Source organism: Myzus persicae, unplaced genomic scaffold (assembly GCF_001856785.1).
Source record: "Myzus persicae strain clone G006 unplaced genomic scaffold, MPER_G0061.0, whole genome shotgun sequence".
Classification (NCBI taxonomy): domain Eukaryota; kingdom Metazoa; phylum Arthropoda; class Insecta; order Hemiptera; family Aphididae; genus Myzus; species Myzus persicae.
In genome coordinates this window covers 259,647-276,258 of record NW_019102974.1, presented here as the reverse complement: position 1 = coordinate 276,258, position 16,612 = coordinate 259,647, and the positions used below count along the sequence as shown (strand labels likewise).

Genomic DNA, 16,612 nt, shown 5'->3' with positions numbered 1-16,612 from the left:
TCAGACACACTTCGTTACTACTCACAGTGACTTTGAATTCTATTTTAATTTTTAAAAGTAGTTAATATAATTTTATCAAAATAATAATACCTATTATAACCTATAGATAAATAATGATTATAATATAAGTAACTAGATACACCATTTTTTATCGATAATTATATTATCCGTGTTATTATTGGGTGATAATTTAGCATTGAATCAAAATCATACACCACATTAATACAACATACAAACACTATAGTATAATAAATCACATCTCAATAATATTATGTTAAGATATTTGAATGGGTAAGTATAGTAAAATGCGAACGAGTGATTTGGGCAAGTCTGAGTTAGCTCCCACATAAATTAGGTACATCAAGGGTTAGGTACATATACTATACGTTACAATATTGAATATACTCGTACAGTGTATAGAAGAAAAAACATTTAACATTTCCGATCTATTTCAATAATAATATTTATAAATTATTTTTATCTTGCTGATTTTTAGTGTAACAAAAATAATATACACATTTGCTTTCATTTCGAATAACTCATTACAGAAAAATCCAAAATATTTGGAAAATTTATTTACAAAATATTTGAATTTCATTGAATTACGTATTTTGCATTCTAAACTTTTTGATCAGTTTTAGTCATTTTTTTTTTTTAGGTTAGGTTAGGTTAGATTATGTTCGACTCTAGGTTTTGAAAACTAACATAGATGTGTTTTGGGGCTGACACCTATGGCATTGGTGTTAGTCGTCAATGATGATTAGTGTGAGTGCGATTGTATGCGAGTACCGGTCTATTTACCTTCTCGTTGCATGTCAATGGCGCCGCTGACCAAAAATTAAAAGCGTAATTTTTTCTCAAAACACTCTTTACAGGAAAAACTCTCACGCATTGGAGAGGGGTCTGATTTGGTTATTTTTTTTTAGTTAGAAATGAGATATTTTCTACAGGGCTCATTGGACTTCGATTATTAATTTCGTTGCTTAAAACAAACATAGTAAAAAGAACAAAAGCTTGAGAAAAATTGGTCATATTCAAAATCATTTTATATGGTATAGGAATAGAATTTAAAAAATTAAAGTTCAATGCTGAATATAAGAAATGTTTCGTTTTCCAAAAAAAAAAAAATATCGAAATCGAATCGAATCACTCTACGATGCGTGAGAGTTTTTCCTGTAAGACATGTTTTTATTGGACGCCTAATTTGTATATTAACTAGTATTATAAATAGATTAAATGTCAATTGTCTTACACTAAAATTTAGTTTTATTAGTATTATGTAACTATTAAAATTAACTTATGTGTTATTATTTATTATTTACATGGTTTTGTTGCATAGTTATTTTATGACCGTATTCATATTTTGTAGTTAGTTATAAGTTACAGGATTCAGGACTTATAGCACTTAAAAACATAATTATAAACTCTAAAATAAATATAACTTATATATTTTAAGTTACCTACCTAGATGGTATATATGTGTATTATAAGCTATTAGCTAGGCTCTCGAGCCAGGACAGTTAGACACCTAACCTAACCTAACCTTGGTATGCAGTAGATCAGAACATTATGCCGATAAAGGGCTTAGGACTCCAAGGAAAAGAAGGAACAGCTGTTGAAGCAAAGAAAGCAACATTATGGGGGCAACCACAGTACGCGAATCGATAATGAACCGACCGGTAATGAACACAACCACTTCAATAAAAAATATTCTAATTAAAATATCTGTAATTTTGCAAACTGTAATTGTAATTATTGTGCTTGTTGTTTGTGTAAATTTAATTAATGAGGTTATGTATAAATAAATGATAGTGGCCCGGCGGAAAAGCAAAGCATAGGAAGTCCTCCGCCGGGTCAACGATCCAGGATAAAAATAAATAAATAAAAAATGGTAGTTAGTAGACAGTAGTAGTAACTGGCAATAATAGTAGTACTGCATTAGATAAGTATTATATAGTTATGTATAATATATCTATTACCTACATACTATAAATATAATAAATTAGGAGTTTAGCCTGGTTTACGTTCATTAAACTGAGAGACATTCGTGGAAACACGACTATCTATTAGAAAATGTTAATAATAATAATATAACAATAAATAGTCATCACAGCGTATAAATCGGACAAAGATGGCGACTGCCGGCCTTACAAGGTTAGACTATTATTAATTCGCACGGCTATTATGGAACAATATTATTTTACGTTTACGCCGTAATAATCTCATGCCTAACATATAATATATTATATGCAAATAAAATTCGATCTCACAATACAACAGAAGTCGGGAAAAATATTTCCTATGGTGCAAGGTGCTCATACCAAGGACATTTATGTTCAGATAGCATCATCGCCGCGTATTGTATTTTTTTATAATATATATACATTATATAATATATCTATATTTATGTACGGACGTTATTATTAAGCACTTCAGTAACCTACAGCTAGATAGGTATACTTACTGCGTGCGGATAAGTCGAAAATCTTTACATTACACAGTTCCACATTCCATTTAATTGATTCATTCCTAGGCATAGTACATAGGCACCATCATAATCATACGCGTGCGATAATAACTAATAAGGTTCGAGGTTTTCGGCAATAAAATGGTATAAAGGTGTTCCAAATTCCGCTTCTTCCTTGTTCGCTCTAAAGCCGTGTGCAACGATACTCAAAATTATTATTAAGGTGAATTTTCGGCACTATACTCGTGTGCCGTACGTAGGTACATACGAAAAATATTCAGCTATATGTCCAACAACACGGTAACGTCGTTAACCGAATGTTAACCTATGCTAACCAACCAATCGCAGTAAAGGATTTTAATCGAAAGTCTAGAGCGGAAACCCGCCTTTAACGTCATCGACCATCCGATACCGCAGGTCACCGCAAAGTTGAACATATTTTCAAACCGCGCTCGACGCGTGGACACAACGTTTACCAATGGCCCATAATATTTTGTAAATTAACTGGTATCAAACCTATCATATTATGTTTAATGTCAACCGATATTAAACATAATAACAATCGGTAGGTTACCATACCCGTGTAGATTACCAAAACCACGAAAAACTTAGTACAAGAGATACGGTTGGTTTAAGTGTTTTCTGTGTATCGGTTCTAAGACATAAACAATTGGCTTTCGATTTCAACACCATCAACCCTATCTAGGTTTTCGGTATCCCGGTACTTATTAAAGTACCTACACTGTCTCTGTATTCCGAGCATAGACGCATATTAAGTCCGTGATTCCGAGTAACCGCGATGTGGTCCGTGTTCAGAATTTTCTTGTTATTTACCAAAATAAATAATATATTTAGATAATAATATCTGTCATAAATAAGTAAATTATTACTATTACCTACCTATTACTTAACCCACGTCGAGTAGTTAAATGTTTTCAACTATTTGGTATATTGTGGTAATACGTTGGTAATAACCACACGGTTTACGCACGGAACACGGAGTCGGACTGACAGTGTTTTTACAGTACGTACCCGTATTACTACATATACCTAACCTACTATTTACCGGATATATTATATAAGGTAGGCAGGCATGAAGATTTGATTATTATTGGACTAGCTGACCCGACACGGCGTTGCCCGTGTGTTAGTTTCTTTTTTGGCATTTTCATAGGCCGTGTGTCAGTGTTTAATGTTTAATTGTATTGATAGTACTAATATTACGTGGAATTCACAATTTAATGTGTGTGTGTGTGTGTTTGAGTATAGAATGTTAGGTTTAAGATTGGAAGTTATGGAGGCAAAGGAAGGAATAGCTTCCTGCAGATGAGGGGTAATGGTGAAGATCTCACAAGATACCTTAAAATAATTTAGTTCCCCACAAATCGCTTAATTATTACTTATTATAGAAGGTTCTATCACATTAAAGTTTCGATGTTAACGACATTACATTTATTATCTTAGCGTTTTATAAACACTGCGAATTTTTTTTTTAAACTCACCATTTTATAGACAGCCTCAAAAAACATTGTTTGTTTTTCACTATCTACCCACTTAGTATTTATTCATTTGTACAACTCGAAATTTAAGACGCCCCAACATGCACCTCAGGGTTTTATCATCACCAAATATATTTTCACTGACTGCCGTAAGCTCAGGACAGCAAATATTTGTTACCTTTTCTGGTAGCTTTAGCCGTGTCAGCCAATCAGGATGCCGAACTCTATCTCCGCCGCCATCAAGTATTCAAGTTCGTCATTGCTTCCAATTTAATCAACAAATTGAACAAAAATAAATTAGTATCTGTCAACTGTTCATTAAGACAAGACGTTTATTTCTTGTTACATAATGTTTACACTTCTTAACCGTGTAAATCCATTTGTATGCAATTCATAGATTGTAAAATAAAATACCCGTAAATAAATATCTGTTAATTTCTAAATAGTGGTTACTCTGACGCAACGTATGAAAAACAATTTTCAATCTTAATTTCAAACACGATATCGTCGTCTTTCTATTTCAAGGTAAATTGATATAATAATTTGTTTTCGACTATTCTACCTACTTACATTTAAAATATATTAAATTTCGATTCTGTTTTTAGTTTTTTTGCCGAGTTTTAAGTTTCAGTTAGTAAAAAAATATAATTTACTATATAATTTATATGTATACCTAAATATCTGTAAACTTAATGCATACATATCAATTATCAAATATATATATAAACGTATGCACTTATATTCATTTCACAGAATCGCTTTTATTCATTTTTAGGTTTATTTTGATTACATTTTACAACCAAAATATATATTCAAGATCAATCCGTGAGTGCGGATTGTTCTACCAATTTTGTAAATAAATCGAAAATCATGACTACCATAATATATTTATATATGCACATTGCACATAAACGATTTGAAATCATTCCTGCTCTCATTAATAGTAAACACCGCAATATAGTATGAGAAATTTAAAATTATGCTCATAGGTTTCGGATTCGATACTTAAGCATTGACCAATCGAACACTATATAATTATAACACAGTACACCAGAACAAAAATATACTCTTATAGAGGGAAAAATGACTGGTTTTCGGTTTCTTAAAAGACATACAATTTTAAGGATGATAGTAAATACATGGGATGAAATAATAGAAATAAAAATAATAATAAGTTAAACTTCTTATTTCTGTAGCCGATCCCTGTCACGACTCTAGGAACAGGGATAAAATACACACAAGTATAGGCGATTACGATGTTCGCCAGCTACACTAGTCCGTGAACCGGAAGAATCAAAATGATGTGTGGGTGTTACATAATATTTGGTGGTCTATGAATATTATATGATCTACGAGTATTTACCTATATGTATGTTTTTAATATATTCAAATTATTATTATAGGGAAGTAAAATACCTGAATGTAATGAATTGATGTATCTTTCCAATTTATAATGAGTTTTGCCTATAAAAAAACTCACAACCTAAAAATATAATGAAACTCAACATTTAATAAATTACTAAAATATAAAATACAATTACAATTTAATATTATATTATAGGTGAAGATATTTTTGTAAATTTATTTTACGTTTAATTTAATACTAAATATATAATTTATAATGTTGTAAACACATTTTAGTTTATAGGAAATATCATTTTCAATAACACATAAGATAAATACAAAAGACATCCATAAATAATTGTTGATAAGACATAATAAGCAACCATAATTCTGCAAAACAAACATAAAATAATATATGAGTTAAAAAACTACAACACACTTTTATCATATACTGATTATGTATTAAATATTACTTTTGATGTCGTTTTTGGCCGACTGCTCGATCTTCAGAGTCTTTTAAGATGTATTTTTTGATTCCAAGTATGGTGTTCAAAAAATATTTTTCCCATTTTATATTTGTTATGTCCATGTTAAATAGTTTTTTATCCTTATCACTCTGTGACGATATGAGAGCTTGTAATTGTCTGTCATCAAATTTAAAATCGATGACACCAAAATATCTCATATCTTTCATCATAACGTTCATTTTGTTATAAATTTGTGTTACCCTACATAAAAATATTATGGCTTTGTTACAGGTTAAACATTAAAATACATAGTATAAGTAATCAAAAGTCGAGTGATATATTGATAGGTAGTTAAATGTTTTCACTCATTCGAAACATTGTGTAAAATGTTAATTATTGACTTTAAGGTTATATTATATTATAATAATATATAAACTCTAATTTCCATGAATTACAATAGACGGACGAAGGGCTTAAACCTCATAATTATTTATTTACACAGTATCTCTCACGATTTTTCAACGTATGTGTATTATGTACACAGGTAGTGTTCTAAAAAGGATGCTTACTTAAATTAGATGATATATTTTATTATTGTTTTTAGATTGAATATAATAATCAACAGATCTTATTTTTTCCTCCCGCATGTCCTAATCTTGACATCATAGGGATATGGACTTGTGATTGCAATATGATTTTCCTGACACGAGGCCAACGAAACCATCGCACTTTGGGGGGAGGTCTCATGACTCGTTTTATTTCTCTCCCTCTTTATTAGGAATTAAATAACTAAATATTTTTATATCATATTAAGGTTAAAAAAAAGTTGAAATCGTCAGTAAAAACTATATACTTAAATTACATTATTGTAATTTTTAATATTAAGTTGTTACTGGAAATATATAATTATGATCTAAGAATATTCTTACATCACATTCCTATTCCAGTATACTTATTAGTTATTACTTAGGTATATCAAATATTATACATATTTTATGGAAAATAAAAAGGTGATAATAAATATTTTTGACGACTGTAGGTATTGCAAAAAAAGTTAGGAGGATTCATCAACCCTCAACCCCTCCCCCAAGTCACATTAATTGTAAAAATACTAATGGTCAAGAAGTCCAATGTATATAATATACCTATAGAATAACAACAAAAAAAAATACCTAAGATATTTTAGTACATATTATAACATCGAAAGGTACACTGAAAATTTCATTCTTATGGTGTATAAAATATAGTTTATTACGTTAACAAATTATGGATACATTATAATCAAATACAATTTATTTTTTTATAGGAACCTATCACTTTTTTAAACTAGAATACGTATTTGTATAAGTATTAATTAAAAATATACTATTTACCTTGGTTTTTTCCCTGAAATCCACAAACAACTATCAACGAGATATGCTGGTAAATAATGGTATATAAAAAAAAGTATAGGAAATAATACTTTTGAACCTGTTATATACACACTTAGTTTCCAAATCTGCAGCATAAAACGAATTTAATAATTACAAAAATAATCAAACATTTTAATTTAATTATTGTACTATTCCGTTATTATCTATTAAAATGTTTACCTGTTTTTCCGAATTTAATTGATTTCTCATTAATAAGTCTATGACATACTGTACACTCTGACCGTATGTCAATGGTGGTGCCATATGGTTTGGAACGTAATTGAATACTGGAATTGTAGGTTTTGAACTGATAAAATAAAAACACAGATATTTAAAATTTAGTATGTAATATAATAATGATGAATAATTAAATTATTACAATATTTTATCGGTCAAACAGTACATATAGGTCCATTTTAAATTAAACTGGACATAAATAATTCTAAATAGGTTTGCGTATCGAGAAAATCTAGAAAGTATATCTAATGTTAATGGTTTTCTTTAATATTGAGACTTATTAAAAATTAATAGATTGAAATTTCTTAGTTTTGAACAATTTAATACCGAAAAATATATCCATTTATAAAATTAAAAACAAACAACTAAAGTGATGGGGGTTGGATACGTCTTTTTTAAAGTTAAATATTTGTTTATTTGTACATTTTAAGAGTAAATAAAAGTCGATGAATTAATCGTTGGGAATTTCATTTATGTATTTATGAAAAATGTTGCGTCGAGATTTCAATATGTATTTTTTTCTATTAAAAAAAAAGTTCATATAACAGCTCCAAAAATGACGAATGTTATCAAGTTGAATTAATGTATAAAATCCTAAAAAAAATAGTGTTGTAAATATTATAATACCGTTGTGATTCATGACATCTTTCCTGTAGTTTATCTGTTTAACTTTCAAAACACCAAACTCAGTTTTGGTTAAATATTATATAATATTTTTACAATGAGTATTTTTGTTTATCAAATTTACCGTGTCTTAGATGCATGATGAGCTGCAGTAATAATCATATTCGCTACATTATCGGCCGGCATGATTATTGCCCCAACATTCGGATCCACATGCACCACGTGTATAGCTCCTAAACCAACACCTAAACATAAACCGGGTACACTTTTCATTGTGTTTACCCATCCAGATATCGGTTCTTCATTCGTAAACGTGACTGTTGAAATCAAAATCAGAAAATAATTATATATATATATATTATTTATACACCATTTATCATCATATATTATAATTTAGAAAATTTTTGGTCTACTATTGAATTATTATTATTTTATATTACCTATTATTTTTATTATTAATATTATTATTATTATTATTATTGAATCATTATCATGTTTAAACTTTTATATTGTATCTAAATTTTAATTGTTTTGTGTTAAATTGTTGTAAAGGGCTTCGCCTGCTTAAATATATAAAATATAAATAAATAAATATATATATTATATTGAATCGTTTTTATGCTGACACAATAACTGGAAAAAAATCAAGCACTACTAGTCGGATGTACCTATAATAATATAAATCAACTTTACCAAGTAGGTATGAATATCTATATTTTTTAATTTCGGGATAATGTAGTATGCTGAAAATGTCTTCAAATATTTTGTTTAATATATTATTTGTTTTTAATATCAATAATATTTTTTTATTAAATTTTATGTATTCGTTCATGCATAATAATTATACTCCTCGCAGAATAAAAGTTTGAGATTTTTTACTTCACTTTAGACTCATTATCAGTAATTCAGTTATGTTATTATTACCGTAATTCAATGGGTTTATCATCACATATACAACTAACTCCACGTACTGACTACTGAGTACTATCACTGATCTCACAATAGATTTTTGAGCTTATTTTAAAACTGATTGATTTCAGTGATTCTCTAAGGTGTGAAGCCTTGCAGCGCTCTCGCGACCTTTTATTAAAAAACCACTAACGCGTGTGATGAAATGCAAAAACTTGTCGGTATATACCTATGCAAATATGCTGGGTGACATATTATGTATTATATGCTTATTAATATTTCAATTCTTGAGAATCGATAAATTTTTATTTGATTCATTGAATATTAGTATATTACAAACCGCATAATTAATTTAATTCATCATCTGCATTATAAATTTGTACCTACCGTAGTTGATCGATTAAATAAAACTCATCGAACAGTAAACATATAGTTACCTATTAAACTGTTGCTAATAAAAATATGGACCTACAAACTGCACTTAATACGATATTTTCTAGTATGGTGTTTTTATGCGTTTACGTATGATATATAATATTTTATTTTATTTTATTTTAAATTAGGTACGTTACATTACGGACTAATGCCCGAAGTACAGTTTTGAAAAGATATTGGAACAATATAACAGTCATGCATTAAATATTATATATATAAAAGCTTTAAAGGCTAGAGAGGTTCTCGTTTGGGTACTAACCATTTGGTTGACAGGGTGATTTTGGCCATAACTTGTGTTACGTCGATAGACGTAATAAGATGGCCTGGAGGATCTGCTCGGAATTATAAAATTTACTTGTGCTGGGAGACTACTAAGTTTTAAGTGGTATAAGACGGGTGCTAACAATCGTGTCAAATAATCGTGTTGATGTTATCTAGATATAAACCTTAAGACAAAAGGAGGCGAGATTAATTAACTTACGCTGAACTTGCTCAAATCGGATAGAGTTAGAGGATGTATAAGGATCCCCCATATTAGTATTATAATATATAGTTACCAATGCACGGTCTAGCCACACATATCGGCATGTTTTGACCATATTCCTTTACGAGATTCTCCGCGATGCACTTTGACAACGTGTAAGTGTTCGGCCACGATCCTAAACATCTTACAACACAGATAATGCGGATTAAAACGATATCGAAACATGCCAAATATTATTGTACCGATCAATGCATATATATACCGTTGAAGTTAATAGAGTTAATAATAATATATAAAAGATAAAGGACTTACTCGGGTGTTATAGAGTTCAAGACCGAGTCAGACATGTTTTCGACCAAATTGATCAAAGCGTCCCCTTTCATGTGACAATCGTAAATTATTTCTTCGGTGATCGGTTGATTAGGGTTCACGAACGCAGTGGACACATATACGAATGACTATAACATATACATAAACATCGTATTCGATCTCATTACACTTGACATTGTACAACGACGAGCATAATAATCGATTGAAATCATTTTCATTGCCCCCCAAAGTCGTCGTATTATGTATAATTACCTTAAGTCTGTGCATACGCCGAGCGATCAACAGCAAATCTCTGGTGGACCTGACGTTGATGAAACTCGTGTGCTTCAACGGTCCGTTGAGATTGATCGTGGCAGCGCAGTGAATGACGATATCCATGTTGGCGACCATGAACTCTTCGTCGGCAGCCGATAGACCCAAATTCGGTTCAGCGCAATCGCCGGCAATGAGAAATACTTTGTCGATGAAGTCCGGTTGCTCGTCCCACAGTCGAGTGAACAGCTGGAAAGTTCGATTATTATTATTGCGATTTTTGAACTTCGCGTTGTGTATTAAACGAAATCACGCGAATAACTCACAGTGGCACTGAACATTTCGCGCATCCGAGTCTGAGGGTCTTTATTTTTCTTCGGCCTGACTAAGAGGTACAACTTGCTCACCAAACATGTTCTGAAAAAAAGTAATAACAAGACGAATCTAATAAAGCTATGGACGCATACGGTACAACGTGAGCAGCAAAAATGTATTTACTGCAGGTACATATATAAAGTTATAACTATACGAAAACAGTATTTCGGGATGAAATGTTGTGAATAAAGTTTGTATAATATTTTATTTCGATCGCCTACAATAGTTATGGTCGATAGTTTAAGGACAAATTGAATGCGTGCATCCCATATCAATATCTTTTCGTTCTTGTAGCAATCGTTAGGTTGACAGTGGCCTAGGTAAATTGGGTCTGCGATAAATGATAATCTGCGTACATGTTGACACTATTATAAAGCAGGCATCTAATATCAAACGCCCATTTTTGCGACACCCTTTCGCCACAGCACAGTGGCGGATACAGGGAGGAGGGCTCGGGGCCTTGCAGCCCCAGACCCCTTCAACAGTTATTTTAAAATACAATAATAAAAATATATCATAGTAAAATTAATAATTATTATAGGTACCCAATTAACATGTACGATTCCTAATCCAACCATTATACAATTATATAATAACATTCCCTCAATAACCATTTCTTTTATTATTTTTAGGAAAACGTGAACTATAGAACATTATAATGTATGTATGGCTTAGAAGTATCTAATTTTTTACGAGGCCTCTCAACATGCAACCCTGGGTCCGCCACTGCCTCAGCCCACATGTAAACCCAAGTCCGAGCATTGAAACCACATAAAATAATTATGATAGATTATTAGATACTATTGTCATCAATACATAGAAAGTTGAAGATCTTTTAAACGTTGACTAAATGTTTACACTCCAGTTACTAATGGTTTATGGTCTATATTCCCTATAATATTATATTCCCGTACGATATCTATAAATCCAATACCACGGTTCAACTAACGTTTGGATAAATTCCATTTATTTTTGAAATGCATCACAAAATAAAAATGTAAGTATAATAATACAGTATAGACTATAGGTACCTACCTGAGAAGTTTTTCGACTAGAACGTGTCCGATGAATCCAGTAGCACCAGTTACGAAAACATTAGAACCCTTAAAAAATTTTTGTATTTCACTAATCGACTCGTCACCACTCATCGTTTTTTTTTTTATCACCAATTATTGATATAAACTTAAAAACTTAACTTTTACACACAAATCAAAAGAGAATATCACTGACTTGAATTTTTAAAAAAATGTATGGGTGCCTAACCCTCGGAAGAAATAGTGAAATAGTGGCTATTATGTATAGTCAATTATGAATTAAAAACCTCATTCTGAAAATAATGTCATAATTAATAGTGTATAATATTATGATGATTTATTCCGCTTTGATCGATTTTAATATTTCTCTTTAACCTTGAATTTTAGAATTTCATTATCGGTTGGTCGTCACATCATATATATATAATAGACTTTTGAAGTACATATTAGTATACGATTACACATGACACCATCAAAGGTTGTTCATAATACAAATATTCAAATTTAATTTACTACTTTAATTTGATCACGTGTAATTAAGTACTGTGTGCATGAACTTCCTCTATGTATATGCATATCCACATACATTTATGTTTTAATTTGTTAACTATGGTCTAGGTTGTTCCCAATACTATAGCTATATATAACAAACAAAAATATGTACCCATTATTAGTCTTCGTAACATATGTATTATAGTCATTGGAACAGTTATATTATTGTAATATAAGCGCTCAAAGTGTAAAAACGTGTATATTATCAAGTAGGTAGCACCTAAGCGACAATATAATATGATGACAAAGATGCCAAAGATATAACGAAGGAATATTATGATTTGCACCAATAGGTATTAATATAAACATTTAAAAATATTTAAAACAGTCAATAATCAGTATCAACTATCAAGTAAAATTATATAATCGTAAAAATAAGATAATATAATAAATAAAAATAGATTTACATAATAATAATTTACAACATTCATGACCCACGGTAGTTTATTATAACTGTATTAATGCTCGTCACTAACAAGAATAATTATTATAGTCATAGATGTATTCATTTACTGTTCTTGCGGAAGATTATTTTTTAGAACACCTAAATGACACATAGACCTAACCTGCACGGGCAATTTCTCTTAATATCTGTATTTTTGTTCATTAATAATGTGCATGAAATACCTTTATTTGTTTCATTGTGTTCGTAAAATGTTTTAACACAAAAACTCTATTAGTCTAAATTGTAATCAGATAATACATTTGTCGATCGAGATTATAATATGTTTCACGTTTTTGAACAATATAGTTCTAAAATAATGTTGTAAGCTAATAACCAATAATGAAGAAGCCTTACTTTTAATTTAAAAAAGAAAGTTCTAAATTTTAATATTTAAAACGAAGCTTCAATACCTGTGATTTTGGTGCTTTTGTACGAAACGATAAAATATGATTTAACTATATTAAAACTATAACGAACTGACCTAAGTAAAACGATTAAAACAACATCGACAGCAGTTAACAAGCTATTTTTTGACAAAAAATTTTTTTCTACCAAAGGCGATCGTAATATTTAACGTGCCAATAAATTGTACATATAGATGTACAAATCGTATTATGTTAGTATAGTAAGTAACCTAGTATGTTGAAAACAAAAATTAGATTTACATAATTTAAATCATAAAATAATACATATAGAGATGAAAAAAACGTGCTAGTACTATCGTGAGGATGGCTAGCTTAAGCTAGCTATAAATGTGTGGGTGGGTGGGTGTTGATGTCCATTACTTATCGTGCTCTTCCGTCGGAGCATTAGACGTAAGTACCGCCGAACAATAAAAACAAAACAAATCGTGACCAACTACGTCCTATGATCTATAAATAATATTCAAAATACCCTGTAATGTTTACAGAGACTCGTTGTCTTATAGGTTTTTGATTTCAATGGTGTCTTTCGTTCAGTAATGCGACGTTGCAATAAAATATTATACGACTCCCTTCCGCGGTTTAGATCGCAATATAACTAATGCACGAATGGTACACCCAATGATTTCCTGGTTCGACATAATTATTTACTATCACACGATATATTCATACGTACTTACACGATACTTGCTGTATAGGCACTCTCAAATTGCCTCCCAAATCTATAGATGGGTGAAATTTTTTCACTCGAATCGCGTCCCATATAGCATAGTTTGTTATTTTTATTTTGTAAATAATAATTTATACGGTCGAGTCTCGATGATTCGCACCTATAGATAGCTGGATTTTTTTCTTGCCCCCTTTAAGTGTTTTTATGTTTTGTTTGAAGTATATACAACTCGACAACTACATCAGCTGAATTCACTTGTATTTTCTTTGCAATTCGGGTTATTGAGACTCGATTGTACATCTAGATGTATTAAGATATTTATAATGTTATTTATTAACTTAAATTTAAATTAAATCAATCATCATAGTCGTCAATAATTGTCGTCCATGCGTTCATAATTATTGGTTTTCATTTTTAAAAAAATCTATGTTTGAGATTTGAAATAGAAATCGATTAGTCATATATTTATTTATTACATTATCTATCTTAGGCGGTTACAATACAACTCAAAATAGGAGTTATATTATTGAAATCGATAGAAGCAATTCAAATATAACCTATTTAAAAAATAAACCGCGGAAGGTTATTTGAGAGTCAGATGGGAGGTGATTCGTGTGCGCCCTGGTTAAATATAACGTAAAAAATAAATAATTCACGGCCATCCAAGTATAGCAACATTGAATATTTACAGGAAACCGATTTCAAAAATACTGTAATTGGAATACAAATCGTCGGTAACTATATTCATCCCAGGTAAAACGATAATTATTATCAATTATCAAACATATATATAAATTTCTAAGTATTCTAGCATTTTTGATTACAAACTATAATTGAGTATACCTACTAATTCTCAAAAAATGTTGAGTCGCAGATGTTGGCTATCAACAATTATTTTACCTGTTGTTTTAGTAGTAATCGGAAAAAAGTTCCCCAATATTTTTTTTTTCATATCATGTGTTTCGACGTAGCAAGATAAAAACTATTAATTTGCATAAAACAAATTAAAACGTTTTTAAATTACTATGGAAATTTCAATAAATGCATATCCAACATTTTTATAATCAGCTCTTTTGGTTCATTGGTAAGGGTGATTATTAAAACATACAAATGAAAATAGAAAAAACGAAATGTTTTAATAAAAATATAAACAAATCTAGTGGACTTTTTAAATTGTAATTGCATGCTTTAATTACGACGACGTTAATACATTCATATTATAATAAATGTAGAAGGTTTTTGATTTTATATTTGGCAAAAGTATTGTAATGTGTCTTTAGCGGCCTACACCTCGGGGCGCAACTATATTATGTAAATAAACAATTTCAGTAAATTTTCATTTTTTTTTTTTGTGAGCACTTGAATTTTTTCTTCTCGGGCAATACCTCGTGGTTCAATATACAATATACGTATTTACCCATATAGTTATAACTTATATATTGAAAAGTTATCTCCCTCTCCATCGTCATAATATTTTTGTTGCAATGTATTGTTGATAGATGATTAAGCTACAAAATGAACAGTGACACGCAGTTTTTTTATCGAATTTGTTCTCTCTAGCATTAATTATTTATGGTTTTAACCAGTATAGCTTTATATAGCTTAAAGCTTTCTTAATCTGGGCGTCCACTGGGTCTGAGAGGTCGGTGCGGCGCGACGCAACGCGGAGCGGAACCATAATAAAATGCCTGTAAACTAATATAGTTTCGTCCACAAGAAGGTCGACCCGGCGCGACGCGACGCGGCACCGCTCTCGGGAGCTCCTGCGACTTTTCGAGGTCGGCGTCGCGTCGAGCCGCGCTGGCTTTTCGGTCTAATGGACGCCCAGCTTTATATTCCAAAAAAAAGTATTACATAAAATGTTACCGATGAATCATAATGAATATGGTCCAATGAAGGTTAAACTGTCTTTTATCCTGCCACCCAATATCCGCTTGTAATGTAGGTGCGCATTATATTATGTTGATTTTGTATCAAAACCACAATGTATGACACACTCACACATTACACTTTTCAATCCAAACACATTATTGAGATAATATTTACAAATAAACATTTACAAATATATTATTAATATAATATGAACATACATATAAGATAAATTTGATAAATTCACCTAACTTTATACCCGTATACTCCATTTTGATTTTATACTTGATGATACGCTGAAATCAATATATCATTATGTATCCATTTCCAAATCTTGTTAAAACAAAAATTATTCTCATTTTTGTAACTATATGTCTATATCAGATGTACCTGTATCCTTCGAATTGATAATTAGAGCTGCAGCCATCTAAAGCTACGATTTTTTTCACATTAGTTTTTGTCTTTCTAGTTTCTAAAATCAATAAGATATTTTAAATTTAAATATCATCTGCGGTATTTACCTTCGACCTATAATAATACATGAAAAATAAGACTTGTTATTGGCAACCGGAAGTAGTCAAACAAATAATCACATATATAAACTGCGATATTATATTAAATTATTATGAATTTAATAAATACGATTGGCGTATATATTTTCATTAAAACAATAAATAAAAATATTGTCTTTTTAGTCGTCAGCTTAAAGGCATTCTATTATTCTACAAGTTGAGTATCAGGCTATGGACTGTATAACAAATAAATCACACGACAACGACATAACA

The 16,612-nt window shown here is 30.3% G+C and overlaps 1 protein-coding gene across 1 annotated transcript; it reads right to left on the bottom strand.

The window, feature by feature from the left end:
• Nucleotides 1–5,550: 5,550 nt before the first annotated feature.
• On the bottom strand, nt 5,551–12,151 carry LOC111033515 (fatty acyl-CoA reductase wat-like). Its single transcript, XM_022314288.1, has 10 exons — nt 11,871–12,151; nt 10,787–10,877; nt 10,461–10,709; nt 10,191–10,336; nt 9,952–10,061; nt 8,175–8,367; nt 7,370–7,496; nt 7,151–7,275; nt 5,784–6,038; nt 5,551–5,700 (listed from the first exon to the last, which is right to left on the bottom strand). The coding sequence occupies exons 1-10, from the start codon at nt 11,981–11,983 to the stop codon at nt 5,604–5,606; spliced, it is 1,506 nt and encodes a 501-aa protein (XP_022169980.1). The 5' UTR covers nt 11,984–12,151; the 3' UTR covers nt 5,551–5,603.
• Between the last annotated feature and the right edge of the window lie 4,461 nt (nt 12,152–16,612).

Bases quoted from the DNA above. Each gene is read 5' to 3' on its own strand.
- LOC111033515 (XM_022314288.1), bottom strand. From the start codon at position 11,983: ATGAGTGGTGACGAGTCGATTAGTGAAATACAAAAATTTTTTAAGGGT. The intron at 10,710-10,786 runs GTGAGTTATTCG...CGAACTTTCCAG, and splicing joins GCGAAATGTTCAGTGCCACT to CTGTTCACTCGACTGTGGGA. The intron at 6,039-7,150 runs GTAAATAGTATA...ATTTTTATGTAG, and splicing joins ATTTCAGGGAAAAAACCAAG to GGTAACACAAATTTATAACA.